The sequence below is a fragment of the Furipterus horrens genome, unplaced genomic scaffold (assembly GCF_987537825.1).
Source record: "Furipterus horrens unplaced genomic scaffold, mFurHor1.1.pri manual_scaffold_2, whole genome shotgun sequence".
Taxonomy (NCBI): Eukaryota; Metazoa; Chordata; class Mammalia; order Chiroptera; family Furipteridae; genus Furipterus; species Furipterus horrens.
Window position 1 is genome coordinate 37,631,005 of NW_028327172.1, and position 23,016 is coordinate 37,654,020.

Sequence of the window (23,016 nt, forward strand, 5' to 3'; positions counted from 1 at the left end):
CTTTTTTGTAGTTCTTGGACTTCTTTTTTCCTTTTGACTTTGAGTAAATATAAAAACCTTTTCAGACAGAAAAAATAAAATAGAAGTGACCTATGTTGTAAAACAAACAAACAAACTTCCATTTAAGTAAACTTTCCAGACAACTAAAGCACACCTCTTTCAGCATCAAAATATTTTAGAAATGTTAGCCACTTTTGGACAGGAATTAGTCTTCAGAGTGTCAATGATTCACTGTCTCTTGAAAGAGTGAATGGAATGTGTATGACTTTTTTTCTTGGGAGCCTTCTCTAATCAAATACAATTCTGGCCCATAACAGTAAGATTTTCAGAGACTGTGATAAAGCTATTATATTAAGGTCAACTCATTTCATCTTCATTGACTTCCTGAGTATTCATTTAACAGATGGAAAAATGGAGACTAAAAAGAAGAAATGAGAGCTAGAAGTCAAAAACAGTATGTCCAGTATCAAGTGATATTTTGAATATCAAATATAGAGTTGTTTTCATTGTTAAAAATCATCAGAACCATTCTACATTCTTCTTATTCAATGGATATTTACAGAGAGCCTGCTCAGAATCAGATGCTGTGATATGCTCTGGGGGTGCCAAGCTGATCTAGGCAGGGTCCCTATCCTGAAGGAATCACAGCTTAATGAAGGGGATACATTAAGTCCAGCACTGAGAGTGTAAGCAGTCAACCCGGTATGATAACAGAATGTTATGGTGCCTCAAAGGAGCACTTGGCTTGGCAGACCTAGCCTGGGATCTGGCTCTCAATGATGATTTAAGTTGATCAGAAAGCCAAAAGGAATAGGAAAATGCATTCTGGATCACAGGTAGAGGGAGGGAGGCAAGAAAGAGCGATAGTATGTAGGGGAAACTACAAATATTCATAGTGGGTTAAAAGACAAGGTAAATTTGAGCAAGTGTTTGGAGAAGAGGTTGAAAAGTATTTAAATCAAAAAATTTATTGAACACCTACTCTGTGTCAGGTCCTATTATTAAGTGCCAGGGAGACAACGGTACATAAGATTAGGTTCCTCCTTCATGGAGCTTGTATGCACAGATATTGCTCTACTTTGCCATCTTAGCCAGAAAAATGTAAGCACAGGAGAGGCTTTGTAAAATACTTGGCTGAAATCCACATAAAGAGTAGTCCTTTTACTCAAAATTCTAAATGGAATGTAGTAAGGGTTCCATGGAGTTTGGTACTTGAATCTTACTGCCTGCTTTTCTCTGGGATCCAGAGTCCCTGCCAAGGAAGACAGGGTAGATATTGTCGTTTCAGCTACCCAAGGTTATTCCCAGCCCTCTTTCCTCCCCTCCTCCTACCCCCGCAGAGGCTGGAAAAGCCCTGTACCTCATGCAGCTAAGAGATGACCACATGACCGAGTCCTGGCCCAAGACATGTGAGGGGGAAGGCTGCCAAAGAGTTTCTGGGAAGGATGTTTTTCCTGAGCGACAAAAGGAAAGAGGCCTCAGCCTCCACCTCCTGCCCTGGTTCCCTGCCTTTGAGTCCAGCGGTTTAGGATGTGTCATTTGACACTGTGGCAGCATCTCGTGAGTCACGCGATGGGGATCAAAGTGGTTCAGCAGGGCCACCACCTTCAATGGAGGCTGTGGGGAAGAAACCAGTTTCTTGCCTCTTTCGGCCTCTAGAGGTCACTGTCACTCCTTGTCTCATGGCCCCTTCACCTTCAAAAGCAGCAATAATAGGTAGAGTGCTTTTCGTGAGTCACCTCTCTAGGTCTCTGCAGCTGGGAACTTTTTTTCCTTTTTCCTTTTAAGGATTCACAGGATTAAATTGGGCCCAGCTAGACAATCCAGCGCAATCTTTCCATGTTAGAGTCCTTAACCTTATTGCATCATTTAGGGGCCATTATTCTGCCTAGCACACAGCATGGTCAGGCTCAGAAGTCCTTGACGATGTTGAAGAGGACGAAATTCTGCCATCAGCCATATCTGGACTCCTTTTCAAGTAAGCCACCAAAATTATTTTAAAACTGCTGTCTTTTTATTTGAAGCCCAAAGCATTCCTAACGAATGCAGGAGATGCCGCCACGATGAACAACAGCCAAACGGGGAACAAAGTAGAGCTTTATGAATCCCATCCAACACACCCACTTTTCCATCCCCAGTGCACAGCTCTGGAAAAAGCAAGATTAGAAAAGAAATGTTTGGGCGTGAGGTGCAGGCTCTGAGTCTCTGCCCTCCCCTCCCTACAGATGAGACAGTGGCTTCACCCGCAGGGACGCAGAGTGAACAGGAAGAGGAGTAGATGAGACAAAAACGGTGGCTTGGGAGGCCTCCTGATCTGTTCCTTCTCTCTCTGTCCCCCTCCGTGCCTGGCGTTTCCTGCCTCACTAGCCTGGTTCTTTGGGCTTTTGACACAGTCCGGAGAAAGGGATGCAGCGCAGAAGGTTGAGAGTTTGGGAGAAGAGCAAGGGGCCCTGCTGTGGTGTGAGGACAGCGAGTGGGACCAGAAAAGGGATGTTAAGTTTCCTGTGGTCAGTGCATCCCCTTCAGATAGTCAAGAAATGCAACTAGATTGCCCTGAGATTATTTTAAGGTAATTAGACTGGGTTTCTTAAGTTCAGAGGCCAACAGCTGTGGAGCAGGTACCTCCATGCAGGACTCGCCAAGTGCCATTTCAGCAGTAGCCCATCTACCCTATAGAAAGACTAGAAAGGGGTTAAGAAATCCCCTTTGGGGAGTGTCTAGAAAACAGGGGATGACCGCCCATGAAGAAGGGGACATTAGACTTATTCCTTTGACTAAGACTCATGGGGAGAACTTTCAGAGAAACGCTCGGAAATTTTGTATGGGAGCCACTGACACATTTAGGGGGAATAGCTGTGCAGAAGCTGAAGGCCCAGCTGACTTGTCAACAATTTACCAGAGGGAGCGTGAGGGAGAGGTGGCTTGTTGGAACAGCCTTGCAGTGGGGCAGAGGCAAAAAAGATGGATTCTGACAGTACTCATTACAAGATAGGGGTAGGAAGAAAGAAGAAATAAGGGCCGAAGATTTGGTGGGATCCAGTGGCACACGTTACAGAGGAAGGCCCGGCACCAGCAGCACTTTGGCAAGAGTCAAGTTTCATCAAGGACCACCACTGCTGTTTGGAGTTCGGGCCTTGGCAGAGCATCTCTTCAGTGAATTTATAGACCTGATGAAAGGGGACCGTAACCTCACCATGACCAACAGGAGGCTGTGCCTGTTCCTCTCCTGCAGGACGGAGCTGTTGCAGGAAGGGCAGGGGGTGAGTGGGAGCACTGGCCACACCCCTTCCCCTGTCCAAGCGGAGCAGCACATCAGTGGCACTGTGGTGGGGGTGGCGGCAGTGGGGAGCTTTAAATCAAATGACTGAACTTATAACAGTTGGCAATTACTGGAAAAATAGAACCATTGCATATTTGTATCTTAAGTTGATACTCCGTAAATGGGTTACTTAGGCATTATAAGAGGCTGAAAACTGTGTGCCCTCTGTCCTGGGGGAAGGGACAGGTTGGGAGCAAAGGAAGCAGAATGTGAACGTGATCCCACCTTTTAGGTTGGGCCACAGGGTTCACGGATAACTGCTGGTGGGGTGAAGTCTCTTAGACTGTGACCAATCAGAAGACCAGCTTCTCCAGTTCGATTAGCTGGAAGCGACAGGAGCATTCTGCCTCACCACCATTCTGCCCTCCCAGCTCGGCCCCTCATGATCACTACCTTCTTTTCTAAATGGTCACACTTGCTTTAATGCACTCTTGACTTTGTTTCTGAAAGCCAACTTTTGAAAATTAACAGTGTATCTAACCATATGATCACAACACCCATGTGAATGACACTGAAGGAACATCTACCTGACTTCAAGTACTCTAAGTTCAAGTTTTTATAAGCTTTAGTTGGGCAACAAACTCCTTTATAAACCTGATTGAAAAAACCATTTTATTAACCCCCTAGAAAACTATACATACCCATAATTTTGCATTTAAGAATTTATGGCCTTTTGACTGCTAGTGACCAAAGTATTGATTTGTTTTACAAAAATTACACAGGATTGTTTAGGTGGAATAGTTTTATTTAGCAAACAAAAAACTTGCTAATTCAGATTCTCTTTTATTCCATGTACTCTGGACTACAATTTGCCAGTCACAACAGCAAAACAGCTGGTTAGGGTCTTGATGCTGAACAAAAGGACAAAATTGAGAGGGAGAACTTCAGTAGCTAATTCAAAAGGAAATACTAGCAAATGAACCAGAGTAAAAGGTTTTATTGTACTCCATACATTCACATGTCACTTCCAGACTGAGTGCACTCATTTAGCTTAGAGATGTATCACAAGACCATTCCTAACAGTGCAGCCTGGCAACCAACAGCTACTGGACTATTTTCTAGCTGCAGCATAGGTTCACCCCGCTTTCTCAGAATTTTAAAGTATTCTCCATTACATTACAAAAGAGAGATCACCACACATTCTACTGTAGGGCTCCGCATCTTGCCTACTATCCCCTTTACTTCCTTAGTTTGCGAAGTGGACCTTGAGACAACAAATTTCTGTACAGGCCAGATAACAACAGCATGGTCCTGAAACCACTGCTTTTCCTTCTTTGACCAGAATGCACCCCTCATCTTCAACACCTGCCTCAGAAACGTAGGTACTTGGTCCTCACAAGGCGTGCTGGCTGACACAAACCCATCTGCCCCACAATAAAAGCACTTCAAAACCTTGGTGTGACCTGTGGGGAGCAAGGTCGCAATGCATTGCATGCGGCCTGCCTCAGCATCAGGAGACTCGGCAGATGAGTGATTCCCAGGCTCCACATCCTGCCCAGCTTGGGCACTTGATCCAGTTAGTGCTCTGCCTTTTGGCCTCATGGGTACTCAGTCGATCCTTTGAATCTGAGGAGGGCTGACTCACATTTACCTCCTTTACATAAATTACTGTTCCTATCATGACAAGTCCATTTGAAAAGTTCAGCATCTCCTTTACTGAAATTACTAAAGTGCAACATAGTGTTTTCACTCTATCAGGCACTGAAAAGCAAGAGCTTTCACTTTTTATTTTCTATAATGAAATATATTTTCTTTACTCTTGGTACTTGTAATATGCCTGCAATTAGAAATAGCAAACAGAAAACAAAAATCGGGGCAGAAGGCACAGAATAAGAATTTTACCATTTACTCTTTAGGAATACTAAACAAAGCCAAACCTAACAAGTCCACAGCCAATTTTGTTTACAAATCAGCCTCCTCAGTCCTTGAAAGCAAAAACCCAATTTATTAACCGCCATGTCCCAAGTAAGCAGGCCTGTACCAGAACCACAGAGCTCTCATGTTCCATCAGAATATCCGTGATCTTGAAAGACAACTCACCACAGGCTTCCAGTTCTCCTCTGAGGACACCACCAAGTCCAATAATGCAAACTCAGAACAGTACTTCAAAGTGAGCAGAATGCTATATAGTTTACATGAAATAAAAATTAGCCAGTAAAATACCATAGAAAACATTTTTTTCCTTGTGGATGCCAGAAGACTTTTAAGCTATAGTAAGAAAGTCTCAATTATTATATTCAAACTGCAGAGCCAACCTCTATTATTTTCTAATTATATATTTCTTAAAAGGAAAAAAAAAAGTAAAAATCTGATTTTGTAATATTGACAGGATCCTCCAAAGTTAAATATTAACATTTTTCATCTCTTTGAGAAACTCTATTGTAAACATACTCTATCACAGAAATGAGTAATTATTCAGTACACATTACAAAATGTTATAAAGAAAACAAATCTATTCTTAAACCCAATTCATCCACAAAAGTTTAATGACTAAAATAACACAACAGAATGAACAAATGTTTTATTGGCATGTTCATTGTTGTAAACAGCATCTGGCATGAAAAAGTTTTACCAAAACCTTTTTATTGATTTTTATAAATTAGATGGCATTTTCAAAATTTACGTGTAACTGTGTTCATTGAATAGTTGTATTTAGCAAAGCAAAAACTTGCTGACTCTAAGACTTTGCAATGAAATCATGTTGACTGTATCAGCCTGTGCTATGACCTGACTTACTAGCAAGTTTATTCATCACAATGTAACAAGTTTTCCCAAAGTTAAACTACATGTAACTACAAATCAACTCCAAAAATTAAAGTCGGACTTACAAGGGTTCTATAAGATCCAAACTTGAAGTATATTTTCAAAAGTAATGTACAAAAGAAATAAAATTGAAGCCACTGAACAGAAAAACCTCATTAACAAGGGCAAATACAATCGTATGGAACCCAGCACTGAGGAATACATTTACAGAGACTGCTATACTTCTCAATGTACACAAATGTACATCATGAATGATAGGTGAAAAGAACCACCATGGGAAATAGGTGAACTGCAATTATGAGAACTCAGCAGGATCAATATTATTTACATTCTGAATGACCGAGTGAAACATATTCTCTACATCCATAACTTAAGTACAGTTATAATTACAATATTCAGCAATTTGAGCTGCCATCTGCTGGGAGTGGTCTAAGGGAAACATTTTGATGTTCCAGAACAATGTTCTTTATACTTTGCAAAGAATGAAACAAGAAAACACAACTTCACAAATCTTTACTGGGTTACGGCTGGTTCTAAGAATTTCTTTCTTCAGCTCCTATTTTTGCTGCTTTCCAAGAGTCAACACACGTTGCATTTACTTACGAATTGTCAATGAGGTAATGTGTGTATCAGTGAAATAAACAGAAAATTCATTCATTCATGGCCTTTGCACAGCTTTTATTATTAAGCTATCAGCATCCTTTTTGAGGCTAGTTTTACTAGCGGCTATGCGCACATTTGTCCGCAAAAAAAGACGTTTGCTCATTCCCCTTCCCCCTCTCTAGTAACAGGTTTTGCTTTTTGTTTTTAGTTTTTGCACATCCCTTTTCACTTTACAGTACATTTGACTATAGTGCACAACATGATTCCAAGTCAAAACAGTGGCCCACTGGGCACTGGGCTTCTGATTGGTGAAAGGCAGTCCAATCAGTGCTGGTGTCATGGGGTTACCCCTAACCATGTCCGGCCATAATGGCACTACACAGTAGCAGTGAACCGTCTAATTAAAACCAAAATCCCCCAGGGAAAATGCTACACTAGCAGAGTCAGTCTTGAGTCAGATCTTTATTTGGTGCTCCGTCCAGATATATTTTTAGTGCTTTCTCTTTCCGAGGTGAGTACGTTACACGATGTCCCGTCTTCTGGAGTCGACTGCTTTCTTTTTTCATCAGTTCATTTCTCTGCTCATCTGTCAACTCCATTAATTCTTCTGTTTTATCCCTACATTTAAAATATTAATGACATATTAGGCCACCAGAGCCGTCTGCCTCTGTTAATCTTTGCTTCAATACTATATGTTCCACAGTGAGAAAATGAAATCTGATGTCACCAATGAAATTAATCTCATTTACCTAGATCGTACAGATTTCTAATGTGTTTATTAGTATAGCACTCACTTCTAAAAATGGCATAATTTCCATGTTATTAGTATAATCATTATCATTTACTGAGCATCCATTTAATAACAAGCACTATGCCGGTTTTTAAAAATGCAATAAAAGCTCTAACTCTCATAAAATCTTGCAAGGTTGACAGCACTTGTCCCCACTGTACAGATTAGAAGTTAGGTAAATAGCAAAGCTAAATCTGAACCTGTGCCAGCCAGGCTCCAAGACTTCTTTTCCCTCTATGTCACTGTCCAACATGTTAGTCAGTAACCCACATGTGCCTGCTGATAACCTGTAGATGCGCCTGATCCAAACTGAAATGTGCTAGAAGTGTAACATAACACAATACTTCTAAGACTTACCACAACAAAAAACAGGGTAAAACATCTCACAAATAACTTCTTATATTAAGTGTTGTAAGCATTTTTTGGACATACTGGGTTAAAAATATTTTATTAAAATTAATGTCAACTGTTCCTTTTTACTTTTTAAAATGTGGCAACTAGAAAATTTCAAAATGAAATGTGTGGCTCTCATTGTATTTCTACTGGTCAAGGCTGCTCTATATCATAACAACAGTAAAGGTATTTATGGAAAACGACATTTATGCAAAAGAAAAATGTTATATTACTAGAAATAACAAGAATGTTGTGCATGTTACCTATAAAATATGACTGCACCATCGTCACAGATATAAAGAGGCCAAACATTCAGGGTAGAAACTTTAGGATTCCAGTCCAAATCCTGATGAATATCAAGGACAGAAATATCACAGGGAAAAGTTCCTCTACCCTAAGGAAAAAGAATGAAGGAATGAATCATGCCATTAACGACATTTATTGAGCAATAGTAACCCAATGCAAACATTCTCAGGCTTTACCTTGGCAAATTCAATGTCTTCCAAAGGAATTCCACTGAGTTCACAAAGCTGTAAAAGGAAACATATCAGTTCATTGAAAATATAAATTTGCTTTAAAAAGTTATTTTCCTTTTACCCAACAGGTAACTTTTTTCAAGAAAAAGTAATATGTTTGATATAAAAAAATTAGGAAAAAAGGTGAAAATGAAATTCTTCTATCTACTACTCTGCAAATGCTGTCTCAGAAATATCAATTTAGTATGTTCGTTCCAGAGCTTTTCCTATGCATCTATAAATTATGCAAACATTTCTAAAATACTTTATAAAATATTTCTATATAATACCTTTATGTTATAAGAATAATTATTCTATTATAAGAATAGGATATGGAGTAATTGATTCTCTTCAATAGCTGAACTATTTATTTCCAGTTGATGGAAATAAAACATTGAGCCTGTTTTTAATTTTTCCCAGCTGCAATGCTATACTATACACCTCCATTAATATCCTTGCATATTTCTGCAAATACTTCTTTGGCTTGAATTCTTAGGTGTGAAATTGCACATGGGAATACTGATAATGCCAGACTGAACCTTAAAAAAATTATATCATTTTAACCACTTATCAAAGGTGTATTATATTGCCTATTACTTTAGGTATTAATTGATTTTCTAAAGCTTCATCAATTTAAGAGGTGAAAATACTGTTGTTTTAACTTGTATTTCTTCAACAAATTGCTACTCATGTCCTTTGCCCATTTTAAAATTAGATTGTTCATTTTTTTCTTATTAATGTAGTGGCTCCTTATAAATTACAGACATCACCTTTCATATATGTTTCAAATATTTTGTCCCTTTCTTATTTAACTTTATTTATTAACTTTTATTGTTTAAAAAAAATTTTTTTTTTGGCTGTGCAAAAGATTTAACTTTTATGTAGCCTATCTTTTCTTTTTTTCAGTTTCTGGTATCATGATTACAAATATCTTTGCCTCTCTAGGATTATAAAAATATTTTCATCTAGTCTGTTTATCATTTCATTACATTTTTAATACAAATTTAATACATTTAGAATTTATTTTTGGTTTTGGTGTGAAGTAGCAAAATAAATTTTTTCCAAAATGCCAATTGTTCTAGTATCACTTATAAATAATTCATTCTTTCCCCAGAGATCCTTAGAAATGCCACCTTTAAAATAAAACATTCAAAAGAGACCTTCATCTGGATTCTCTATTTAATTCTACCTCTCTCGTTTAAAAAAAAAAAAAAAAAAGCATATATAATTTACTCTGGTAACTCCTAGTTAATCCTACTTATTTAGGACAAAGTTGATCCAAGTAACAGAAAGTGAGGGTCCACTTCTGGATGGCCAGAAGCCAATGTTATTTTTCAAGGCAGCAGGGCCCTAAGAAATAATTAAAATGTATAACTCAAGGTGTCCCAAAATGTGACAAAGAAAGGTTGCTGTGTCAGTATTTGGTACTCACTTCGTAGGCTATGTTTCAGGCAACACAGAAGAAAATACAAGATGTATACTAGCTCATTTTGTTTAGAATGAACATACCTTCTCTCGCAACTCATCAACACTACTGCTTTCCAACACCACCTCCCGGAAGGGCTCCAACTTCAACTCTGAAGGCCTCCACCGTCTTGACAAAACCGCAAGCTGTGACATGGATTTCATCTTCTCCACCCCTATGAACATGCAAGATTAGGCTATCACTGTATTTTCTAAGTTCATAATTCGATGTTTTCTATGTTGCCTGACTAAAAAAAATTACTTCAGGTATTAGTCTTAAAAACTGGGCATACAGGAAACCAATAACCCCTAGGGGGTTTTGAAAATAAAATTTACTCTTTTCTTCAGTCTCAAAAGATAATTCCTAACTCTTCTGCAAGCTCTTCTTCCACCAGTATTTCAAATTCCACTCTCTCCTGACTTCAGTTGGATACTGCTCTACCAGTCACTCTCTTCTCTGGATCTCCAATCTTTGCTTCTCTATTGGCTACTACCCACAATCTAAAATCATAATTGAATTGTCTTCACTTTACCTCCCTTTTTCACTCAAGCTATCTCAATCCTTCTCTCTATATTTATACCCAAACTTACTGATTCTGCAAAACCCAGATCAACTGTCACCTTTCTCTCTGGTTTATACAAGAACAAATTGTACTGATTTGGTCTTCAGTACCTATCATTTTGAAATTACAGCTTTTGAGTTCTGGTTCACCCACAGATTATGTACATCTGGAGGGCAATCACTAGTTCTTACTCATTTTTGTAGCACCAGGGATTAGCAGCATCTAGCAAATTATGGTCAATAAATGCTTCTTAGATTTAATTATATGACTTACTTCTTACTCAACTATTTGATGCTAAAGTATATACTGGAATAATACTGATTCAGGCACCCACCTTTCAGTAACATTTTCTGGCTAATCCATCTCTGCTAATACACACTCAATCCTCCTTAAGAAGGTGACTTCTGTGTTCTTCACGATCTCTTCCTGGCCTACCCAGACATAGCGATTGTTCTCTAAGGCCCCAGACACTTAGAGGAGGAATTACAATCTGAAACACTTCCTTACACATGATAGCATACAAAATCCTTCCTGATTTTCATCGTCTTACCATAACTTGTCAATTAATCACAATTTCAACTGTAGAAATTTAAACCAAATTAGACCTGAAATAGTCTGAAATAGGTGAAATATATTACTGAGCCCTCTGAAAGCTATCACAATCATATACAGGAACATCCAGAACTTATCATGTATTAATTTCTATGGAAAAAGGAAAATTAAAATCTTTCTAAGTGACAGTGAAGTCACAAAATATAGAAAATCTGTTTTTTCCCTTGATGCCATCTCCTAAAAGCCAACTTTCCCCACACTGCTTCCCCCAAAAACCAATACTTGAAATATACCAATGTTGACACATTAAAACCAGGATGGATGACAAACTCAAGTGTCTTCTCCGGGCCACTGTTATGGGTTGAATTGTGCCTCCCCCCCACCAGGACTTACTGAAGTCTTAGCCCCACCAGTGCCTCAGAATGTGACGTTATTTGGATATAGGGTCATTAGAGAGGTAATCAAGTTAAAATGGGGTCATCAGAGTGGGCCCTAATCGAAAATGACTAGTGTCCTTATAATATAGGGACATTGGGACAGGGATAGAGAAGCCAACAGGGGAGAAATTCACATGAAGATAAAGGCAGGGATCAGGGTGAGACGTCCAACACGGCAAGCAGCACCAAAGCCTGGCAGCAAACCACCCTGAGCAAGGAGAGAAGCACGGTACAGACGCGCCCTCGAGGCTCTCAGGAGGCACCAGCACTGCCGACACCTTGATCTCACCTTGATCTCGGACTTCTAGCCTCCAAAAGAGTGCGGCAAAAAATTTCTGTTGTTTAAGCCACCCAGTTTGTGGTACTTTATTATGACAGCCTAGGAAACTAATATAGTCATTATTCTCTAAATCTCTGGTAAATTATCATTAGCACATACTCAAAATAAGCCAGCACGAAAAAAGAAACTAAATAAACATAGCTAAGAAAATATTAGAAAAATTTTCTGTGAAAAGTACTAAAAAATACAATACTGAAAATGCAACTTCCCTGTAAGAAGGAATAATATTCTAAAAATATCAGAGAAAAAAGAAACATTTAAAAGGCAAATGGGATCAAGAAAAAAAGACAGAAAAAACTAATTTTGTGGTTTATAAAACTACAGACTTCCATTAATTCTAGAGCATTTCTAATTGATATTACCCCCACAAAAATAATAGTAATACCATCAAGAACTTCAAGAAAAACCTCCCAGTTGCTGGAAATATTTATATCTTCTTCATAAATATGGTAATCCAAAAAGACAGTGCCAGGATTCTTCCATGTTTTTTTCCTTAGACGAAACCTACGAACGTGATAAGACATTTTAAAATACTATAATTTAAAGCTCTGTCATTTAAAAAATGACATTGATTTGATAGCAAGGAGAAATGAATTATGTTTAAGTAGTTATTCATTAAAACTGGGAAAAATAAAATGCTCCCAATACTTCAAATTTAGTAGTATTCTACAGAGCAAATCCAAACATAATTCTAGTACTTTCGCTTAGTCCTATTAAACTAATTTGCAGTACTAAAATTCTGAATACTATAGGAATTTTTAATTCTTCTAGTATTAGAAAATCATACCAACTCATCATTTGACCAGTCTTTCTTCAACTCGCTGATGACACTGTGATTTTACTTTACCTGTCAATACTGAGTTCTAAACCACACTGCTCCCTGAGCTGAGGAATCAATTCCTCTTTTGATTGCCGTACAGTCATTCCTTTAGCAAACACAGCATCTATCAGAAACTTGCATGGCTAGAAACATAAATAATGAGAGCTTGAGTTATAGAGTAAAAAAAGATTAATCAGACATTTTACTTGTACTTGATACTGTGACAATTATGGGCCCAAGTTCAGGTGTCTAAGATATCAATTCAAATCTTGGCTCCGCTGTTATCTTGGGCAAGTTTACTTAACACTTCTGTGCTTCAGTTTTCTCATCTATAAAAACTGGGGCAGTCTTACAGGGTCATTGTAAAGATTAAGATAACAGAGTCATACTTCCCTTCTTGTAATAAAATGATCATGATTTTGAAAGTAAAGAGAATCACTTTTATGGACTAAAATAAGAGAAACGCATAAGTAATTCTCCAAGTACTTTCATTAACTGTCTCAAAAGAGATATAATATCCACAAACCCCACACTTGGAAGAAACATATAAGTCAAAAGGACTGTAATGGACCACATGTAAGAGATATGATTGGTGCCTGATAAAATGTTTGTTGAATGAACAGAAGTATTTCATGAAAAATTTATCCCTTATTTGCTATTTGTTTTTCTCATTTGTCTAGTCCCCAATAAGATATTATAAACATTTTGAAAATAGGGTCTTTGCCTTATTCTTCTGGGTATTTACCACAAGCCTTGTGTATCACAGGAACTAAAATATTTTATTGATTACTCCCTAAAAAACATAGCCTGGTTATATCCTTAATTCATTGTTTACAAGTTGTATGACTCTGTGTAAGTTACTTAACTTCTCTGTGCCTCAGTTTATTCATTTATAAAATGGGAATAATAAATAGTAGTTACAGAGTTAATTAATGCGGATTAAAGGAGTTGATACTTGCAAGCACTTAGAGCACCTGGTAAACATTAGATAAATATCTGTTAAACACTAAAATGATACTTTGAACATAAGAACCTATATACAATCATTCCCAGAAAATAAGCAGAAGCAAGTCCCCTTTTAAAAGCAGGAAATGTTTGCCTCACTCTAGCACTTGTAGCTACACTTTAGAACAAGGGCACAATAAAAAATGACCTGATAGCCACTTGCATTGGTTTAATGTATTGTCAATGTCTGCTTTCATGCTACAATGGCAGAACTGTGTAGTTACAATAGAGGCGGTATGGCCTGAACAACTAAAAGATAACCTAGAAAAAGTATGCTGACATCTGCTTTAGAGAGGTAAAAAGAAATGGCTGGTAATAAAATGTCTGCATCTTTAATAACTACCAAAAGTGACTGTATCTTACTTACCTCTTGTTCATTGACTAGAAGTTGGTACACTTTAACTCTGTATTCTCCTTTTTTAAGTGCTCTCCCCAGTCTAATTGTAATCTATAAATTAAAAACATTTTTTAGATGTACTATCTCAGCAGAACAAACAACCCATTCTCTCCTATGGTTTAGATTGTTTTCCAAAATTCTCTAATTATGGGCTCTTTGAGAACAGGAATATCTTTTACCCTTGATTCCCCAGTACCTAGCACAGTAACTGACACAGTTTAACATTTAACAAGTGTTTGTTAGATGAATGAACACAACAACAAAAATAACCACTAAACATCAAAGAAAAATGACCCTCTTAGGGTACCTATTTCACCTTACTTGGGTGTAGTGCAAGATGTTCTCATATCTATCATTTGAAAGACTCTAATTATTCAAAATTATTTTAATCAACCTTATTGTCCTCTGAAAATGATGAAAGTGTCTCATTCAGGCGGACGCTCTCAAACTCTTGATTGCTGGCGTACACTCGAAAGACCTTGAAGTGAGAGGACAAAACTCCAACAAAGGGCTCTAAATGTTGTTTGAAAGCAGCCAGAGTAATTCTTTTATCAACATGCACCATCAACCCTAAGCACAAAAAAAAAAATCAAACAGAAACAAAACTGTAAAAGAAACCTCTTAGAGTATAAATAAAACAGATCATATACATTTTATACTATTATAAACAGGAAAAAGCACCACTTCTCAGTTATTTGACTTTTAGCTAATATACAACATTAGATGAACAAAGAATATGGACGCTGAGTACATGACTGGTATAATCTGACAGCTTTAAATGTTGAGATAGTTAAGTGCTTTTTTATTTAGGCTGAATTAAAAAATAAACTTCTAGACAGTCTTTTCAAATACAGACATTTGCAGTTGTACATAGTGAAGTATGGGCTCTGGCTGGGTTCCAACCTTGCTTTTCTGCTTCCTTGTCATGGAGTAAGCTGCCAGCTTTTGTACTTACCCTTTTTCATTTAAAAAATGGAGATCCTAATAGTACCTACCTCATAGTATTGCAGTGAATTCAATAAGGTAATATAGTTATGCTTTTAGCACAGTGCCATATAATATATAGCAATTAGCTCAAGTTTTATTAGTAAATCTAGTTCTGAGCTTTCTACTATGAAAAAAATGTGGCTGGACCGTAACAGGAACAGTATCTAAGTGGGTCAGAAACTCCTACCTCCTCTAAGCTTCAAATTAAGTTCTCTTGGCATTTTAATAGAATTATCTTTGATGACCATTATTTTTTCTAATGCTTATTATTTTAATCTTTCATCCTTTATTTTATGAGCCACTCATCAGCATACTTCTGAAATATTTCTCTTTGCTCTGGTCTTTATATTCGAGCAAAGCGCAAAACACTCATGTGTCTCTTTCTCTTAGAACAAGCAGTGCAGACTGCAAGGCGGCTGCGCTGCCACAGGCCGTGGTCTGTCTCCCCGCAACCCTCAGGCTCTCTCTACGGTGGTCCTTGTTTTTCTGCGAAATTTATATCAAAAGTCAAGGATGAGGCCTTAACATGACTGATGGTTAATGTTCTCAGGTCATCTCAATTTCGGGGGATGCATTTTTCCGAGTGGGCTTTTTCAAATTAATGTCCATTTACCTTTTCCTGGTTATTAAATACAGCTTCACTATAGCAAATATCACAAGTATCAATTAGATGAAAAGATAGAGGGTAATAAACTTTTAAAATGTCCATTTCTAAGCTTAATGAGTGCCCTAAATATTAATAATACAGCTTTTAAAAAACAAGACTCTGTTTATGCTATCGGAAGAAGTTACTAAATTTCTTGAGAAGTGTGTAATGAAAAAATTACTTGATTAGAATTCAGAAGCCTATGGCTGAATTAAGTTTTGCCACTTCAGAATGACAGTGGCTACAGATAGATCATCCAATCTCAGAGCTTCAGTTTCCTTGTGGAATCATTACACCAGTCTTGGTTGTTTTTACAACAAATGTACTAAATTCCACAGCATTACTCAAATACAAGCTACTATTGATTGCCATTTTGGTTTCTCTCATAACTCGTAGTAACATTGTATCACAGGAAGACACAGATGCTTGCTGATTATTGAGTAGTCAATATGGTGATTAGGACCAGGTGGTTCTGGAGTTAGATGGACGGGCCTGAATGAATGCCTGGTTCCTACTCGTATAGATTTGGGACTTTGACCTCTTAACTTATCTGTACTCCAATTACCTCTATTATAAAATACAGATAATAGTATTCATATCTCTAAATGTGTTTGTGGGTCAATTTATATAAAATGCTTAACACAGGCCTGATAAAAATTGTCTGCGTAACTGACTGGCTATAATTATTTTATAGCTATAAAGATTACCATCATACCATTTTTCTTATCTACCTCTTCAAAGTGAAGAGTTCAGTTACTTAACAGTGCAACTATCTCAAGAATTTTCCTTTTTCTTTTCTTTCTTTTACGTTATTTCTTGAATAAAGTGGTAACCAAAATTATGCAAAAAAATTTCTGTGCAAATGTACTACCATTTTTATTACCTTTACCTTCCTGTTTATATCTAAGTGCCTGCAGACTACAACTAAGTCCAATTAGAAGAGTATTTTAGAGAAAGGTATATGATTACTCCCTGAAACAGTTTCTCGATAACAGACAGCTTAAAGATCATTATTTTAAGGGTAGTTTGGTTATTACCTAAATGAATCGCCTATACAGTACACAGAATATCACTATTCAGTTTTCAAATTCTTTGTAGCTATTACACCTTGCCATTTCAACACTCTGAAGAACCTGTATCATTACTCATCATCCACGTCTCCCAGGTCACTGAGGAACTGTAATAAATCAGACTTACTACAGACCGCTGACACAGCTGGCTACATTATTCCTACTTCCCTATCTCTAAGCCAGTTTTCTAAACATGAAAAGACATTTTCCAGTTTCCTCTTTTTCATTTCAAATAAGCCTTCTGCGCGGCTTCTGAAAGCTTACATAAATGTTTATTATTTCAATGAACACTAGTAAATTAGCCCACTATGGATTTCCAAAAAGGTTAAAATGTACAGGACTCTTATTAAAAAAGATTTTATTAACCATTCTAAGATGGATATGAGATTCTTCAGACTATAACTCTTAAGGTTGAGACCATTATGCAAATTTTCAGCACATTATTTTAAAACAAACCACTTAAAATTTTCCTAACCTTTCCCTAAAGAGGAGCTACTTTTAATTTCTTCAATGCTCTTGAAGGCTTGAGAATGGCAAGAATGCACAGTGGCTACTGGCTGATTTTCTTTTACTATGTGAGAAAAGTAAGGAGCCATGGTAGTAGCTATGGGGTGGAAGAATGCATACTAGGGGGCAATCAGAAAACCGAAGTTTGATCCCAGTAGTATGACCTACTACCTTTGTGACCTCAGGCAAATTATTCAACCTATTTGAGCCCCTTTCTTCATCAGTGAAAAGCATCTAAGGACATCAAATTCACACAGCTATTGAGAACTAAATGAGATAATGTAGGTTAATGAGCCATATGAGGTAAAAAAACCCAAACCAAAACAAACCTCCCCCCCCAAAAAAGTAACACTCCATAGAAATTTAAGGCATTATTACAGTTTCTCTGTCTTCATTTTGGCCCACCAATTCACATTTTCTCACTTGAGTTTCTGCAAGATGTATAAACAGCACATGTTTCCAGTGTTATTTAGTCCTAATTAGTTAAACAAAAGCACCTTTCCTTTCTGACTTTTCCAGTTAGTTATGTACTTTTAGGAAGCGTGGGAGGGTAGTTGTTTACACTGGGGGACGGAGAATAGGGAGAGGATACAAACAAAATTTTCTTGGGCATTCAATACAGAATTTTCTAAAGTGTCTTGACTTTTCTTTCTTGTATATTATTTACTTTTAAAACTATTTCTTAATATTTTACTTAGTACTTTTATCATAATTATTTTCTTTTTAAAATATTCTTTTATCAAATAACTTATCTCACCAGAGCTGTGACACCACTACTGCCACAGGGGTAATGTGTTGCGCAGGTCTAAGAACACTGTTCACTACACCTGTATCGAATATGGGAGCTAAGGTGACAGAGAATAGTCTTATAATCCAGGAAGTTACAAGTGGTCTTAGGACAAAGTACCTAACTCTTAGCTGATTCTTTTTTTAATTAAAAATTTACATATGTTGGGAATAAATTGTCGCTGTTTCAAGGAGCTTTTACTTTTTAAGTACATACATTTATGTCCTTCCCCAGAACCTTCATCTGCAGCATACGGTTCTGCTTTGAAATACATGTACTGTATTTCTCCCCTACTCTTGCCACTCTCATCATATTCACTATCAGTTCCAGAGTCTTCTTCTGCTGTATCCCATGTCTCTTTTTTTCCTTCATTCGCTTTAGTTCTTCTACTACTTGTGATGCTATGAGAATCAAGTCCATTAGCCAAAGGGATTTGAGCATTATCTGCATTGCACAAAGTGTCACTGCTATGACTGGAGCTAAGAATATCACTGTCCACTGAACTTGTACTCCTGTCATTATTCACGTCTGAGTCCGATCGTTCTTCAGACTGAAAATTTTCAGGATCAGAAGTCTGAATATGCTGTTCAGGGTCTCTATTATCCACTGATGCTGAAGAGTCTCTCTCATTGAGAGGTGATTCAATGTTTTCAAAGTCACTTGTCTCAGTACTTTTGCTGCTGTCCCCATTATCTCCATCTTGCTGCTGCTGTAGTGACAAGCTTTTGAGTTTCTCAGTGCTTTCTTCTAGAATAGCTTCCACAGACTTTAGGCTCCCCACAGGTCCTTTGACTCTTTCACAATCATCATCCACATTACCAGAATCACCCCCAGCTTTCTGGTATGCTGTCCTTTTGGAATAAGATCCTGGGGATTGTTCAGGCAACAAAACAAATAATCTGATTGTATTTGCATGCCGATCCAGCAGTTTCCACAAATGAGAGTCTGTAAAGGCCATCTGGTAATCCAAAGTTTCAGAACTTTCAACAAACACCTAAATAGTAAGTCAAAGAGTTATATTGTATCATTAATTTTAGTGACCATCTCATTCATCTAAAGGATGATATCACATCAATACCAGACAGTGTGTAAGTTATAAATTTGGGGATATTTCTAAAGGACACATGCATTGTTTTTGGAAACTATACAAAATAAACATTATTTTCATGTGTCTTTATAATTAGTCATAAAACTGCCAAGACAGATGGAACACACATATAGAGATATCTAATTTATTGGGTTGTCCATTTTCAGAAAATTTTTGTATCTACATCTTGCTTTTTAGGAAATTAAAGTTTAGTATGACTATAGACACCTTGGGAACGCAAGACCAAAATCCAGACTACAAGAAAAAAATCTAAGGGACGAATGATTTGATTCTATAGCAAATTAATTGCAAGGAAACAAACCAAAAACACACAGGGGGATCTTTATATTAAAATAAACTTGAAAGATATATTATGAACTTTATTTGGATCCTGATTTGAAGAGACAAATCCTATTGGAAAAATATGTGTAAGATAATCAGGGAAATCTGAACACTAACTAGATACTGGTTGATATTAAGGCATTTCTGTTAATTTTTTAGGTATAATAATGTAATTACAGTTAGTTTTTAAAAAGACTTCTCATCTTTTAGAGAGAGACATTCAATTAATTATGAAATGATATGATGCTGGGGATATTTTCCAACTAATCTGGAGAACTAGGTGGTTGAATATGGATGAAACGAGTTGATAATTATAGAAGCTGGTTAATGAGTACACAGAAGTTCATTACACTATTCTATTTCTGTATATGCTTGAAATTTTCCACAATAAAGTTTAAAAATGAAATGCATATACACAAACATGGCAATTATGAACAGCATTTTGAGTTTTGCATAAAAATGTAACTATTATGCAATAAATGTTACATATCAGGACTCACAGCTAACCATTTATAAAAAATACAAAAGATCTCTCCCACTCCTTACCCTAAATCAGTGGTAAGGTGGATTAGAGATTTTAATGTTACACACACATATACCAGACAAAAGTATTAGAAGAAAATAGAGGTAAATGAAAATTACACATTGGATTTATAGTAAACAATACTAAAAATGGTTAAATGAGATAAAAGACAAAGATGAATATGACTGGAAAAGGTGGAAGAATAAAAGATGACAAACACAAAACTTTTGAGTGAAATTCATCCAGACTAAATCAATGGTATTAGGAACACAGAGGAAAAATGATAAATAATAAAACACATGATGATATCAAGAGATTAAACAAAAATATCAACATGAACTTTTGCTTTTCTAACAGACATAAATGAGTAGACAAAGAAAATAATGCTGGGTGAAGCCAATGTGATAATTTTCTCTGCACTGGGCATGCCTCTCACTTTCACCATGAAGTACTTACTATATTATGGGAGAAGTTCAAAAATGAATAAAATTCAGAGGACATAACCATTGTGGATAAATAGTCATGAAGGCTTCACCAAAGAGGCAGGACTAATCGGGGGCTTGAAAAAAAATGTAGGGAGAAGGGAAAGAACACTCCAGGTGGGGGTAGCTCATGAACAAGGTGAAAAGGAGAACCAATAAGACTGATTCAGAGGACAGAAAGAGGCCAGAAGAGGCCAGAACTGACCTGATGATGAAGAAACATAATTATTGGGAGGATGTGAGAATTTAAAAGGTGGATAGCTCTAGAGGATGGGTTTATGTTAGACCTAATTTCATTTGTTATTACCAGCACAGAAAATAGTAATAAAAAAACAAAAGGTACCTTGTTACTTCTAAAAAAACCTTCAGCTTTCAGGGTTTTACTGGACACTGTGAGAAGACGCAAATCATTGTAGCAGCGTTCCAGCACTATTCTCATTGTTTCAGCAGGTAAATGAACAGCCTATAATGAAAGTAATTTAATTTTAAAAAAGGACTCTTTCAGGAATAATTCTGTTTGACTTGGTAATATGAGAAAATAAGACAATGATGAGTTCTTAAAAGAACACAAAGAAAATTAAGAGAAATATAATATTAGTATATGTTTAAACATCTTTAAAATAATCTATGGAAAAATTATTAGTTTCATTCATTAATTATGCTGTAATTAGAAGAACAAAGTATACCTTATAAATGTATGCCTTGAAACTATTTTAAAGGTAACAGTTTTTCACTAAAAATTATATTCCTCTCAAACTTGCAAAGAATGAAGGGATTTGATTCCAAGGAAATAACTGATCTGAAAGCTGATGTCAAATCAATACCTTTTTTAACTTCTTGATTTTTAATGAGTTCTATATTCTGTGAGTAGTTAATATTTTTACTAACTCAATTTTTCTTCTGTGTAAAATGAGATTAAATTAGTAGGGATAATTTAAAATTATTCTAGAATTCCATGTCCTTAATGTCTGGTGTTATTTTATGAATTTCACATAAAATGAACAGATTAAAATTATTTACATTAAAAAATTGGTTTTCAATACAACTAACGATAACTAATTCTTAGGCAGTCTAGTTTATACACTATTTCTTGGCACAATGTTTTGTGACTGCTTTATTCTTTACAGGTATCTTTTTCCCCAACAAAATTATTAGCTTCTTCAGGAAGGGAATGTCATGTGTTTCTTTTGTATTCTACCTCAGTGTCCATACTTTAAACTGTAATACAGAGCAATTACAGTATAAACTGTAATATAGAGTAATTAGAGTAATGTAGTCTTTTTATGAACAATTTAATCATAAAATATGGCTCCATAGTATGATTTGTTTTTTAATTGTTACTTTGGCAAAAACGTTAGAAGTCATTATCTTTTTAACATAATAATTAAAACCCAACTTTTATACAGTACTTTATAGTAATTTTTTCCCACAGAACACTCGTTTGTTTTATTAACATTCACAACTGCCTGTTAAAGGAAGCACTGAAACCCCAGTTGAGGTGAAAGACAAGACAAGACTACCATAAGATGAATGACTGAAAACTGGATTCAACCTCTTGACTTATGATTGCTGAACAATTTCCACTACACCAAGCGATCTTAACCTGAGGTTTAGGAACCCCACAAAATTCTGCCTGTGTTTGTATGATCAATGTTCTATAGAGTACAGAGCCCTGGAAGGATAATAATTATTTCTCTGCAAAGAACTAGTTCGTGAATGTTTTCATCATGTTTTCTAGCTCAGAAATTCTGAGTGAGCTTAGGTTCCTTATCATTAACTCACATATACTGTGGCCAATATTTATCCCACCACGTTCCCTGTCAAATCTGCTCCCTAACCCTAACCATATCCTTCTATTTCTATTAATATATTGCTACCTTTGTCGTTACCCAAGTTTGAGGTCATTTGTTCTACCTCACTTCAACATTTACCAATCACTGCAGATTCTAGTTATATCATCATTCTTACAATCTACACCTTTTCTCATCTCTAAGTATATACATTAACCTGAATTATTTCAACAATCTCCTCATCTACAAAAATCTCATCTGACACCTCTCTTAACCTATTTGGAATACTAGTCTAGTGTTGGAAGACTTCCCATTGAGCTCATCATACCAATGTCATACTTAGAAAAACAAAAAACCCTACTTCCTATTGCCTACATCAAAGAGAGCCCAAACTTATATGTTCACTATTTTAAAACCCTCCATAAAATAACTGAACATACATTTCCAGGCAAGTTTACAATGATCCAGCCAAACACATCATTGTTTTATACACACGTCTCACATTTTCTTACCTCGAATAGTGTGGCTGAGCTGTTTCTTCTCTCTGAAGTGTCCTTCTCTCCTAACTACAGTTGTCTCTTAGCTATAAATACTGGCTCCTAAAAGTAAACACTGATCCCTTTATCTTACTCATAACTGTATCACACAGTACTTTGTACGGAGCAGGTACTCAAAAATATTAACTAATTTTAAAACTTACCTTTGAAATAAGCTGTTTGAACTCTGTAACTGTTTGATTTAAGTATGCACGAACGGTGATGGGAGCAGCTACGGATTCCGCCTTTATATCAACAATGTGAACTTTCACCATCACTTCTGTCACATTTGAAAAAA

General features: G+C 36.5%; 1 protein-coding gene across 3 annotated transcripts in view; it reads right to left on the reverse strand.

Annotated features, from left to right (window-relative positions):
- Positions 1 to 4,236: 4,236 nt before the first annotated feature.
- The window catches only part of USP47 (ubiquitin specific peptidase 47), a 107,110-nt gene continuing 88,330 nt past the window's right edge, over positions 4,237 to 23,016 (reverse strand). For all 3 annotated transcript variants that reach the window (XM_090264037.1, XM_090264034.1, XM_090264031.1), the window contains 11 exons: positions 22,883 to 22,998; positions 20,736 to 20,855; positions 18,175 to 18,952; positions 14,356 to 14,531; positions 13,932 to 14,012; positions 12,587 to 12,702; positions 12,125 to 12,243; positions 9,893 to 10,023; positions 8,351 to 8,398; positions 8,132 to 8,262; positions 4,237 to 7,303 (listed from right to left, as the gene is read on the reverse strand). In XM_090264037.1, coding sequence (XP_090120163.1) covers positions 7,129 to 7,303; positions 8,132 to 8,262; positions 8,351 to 8,398; positions 9,893 to 10,023; positions 12,125 to 12,243; positions 12,587 to 12,702; positions 13,932 to 14,012; positions 14,356 to 14,531; positions 18,175 to 18,952; positions 20,736 to 20,855; positions 22,883 to 22,998 — 1,991 coding nt within the window. In that variant the 3' untranslated portion in view covers positions 4,237 to 7,128. The remainder of the gene's footprint in view (positions 7,304 to 8,131; positions 8,263 to 8,350; positions 8,399 to 9,892; positions 10,024 to 12,124; positions 12,244 to 12,586; positions 12,703 to 13,931; positions 14,013 to 14,355; positions 14,532 to 18,174; positions 18,953 to 20,735; positions 20,856 to 22,882; positions 22,999 to 23,016) is intronic.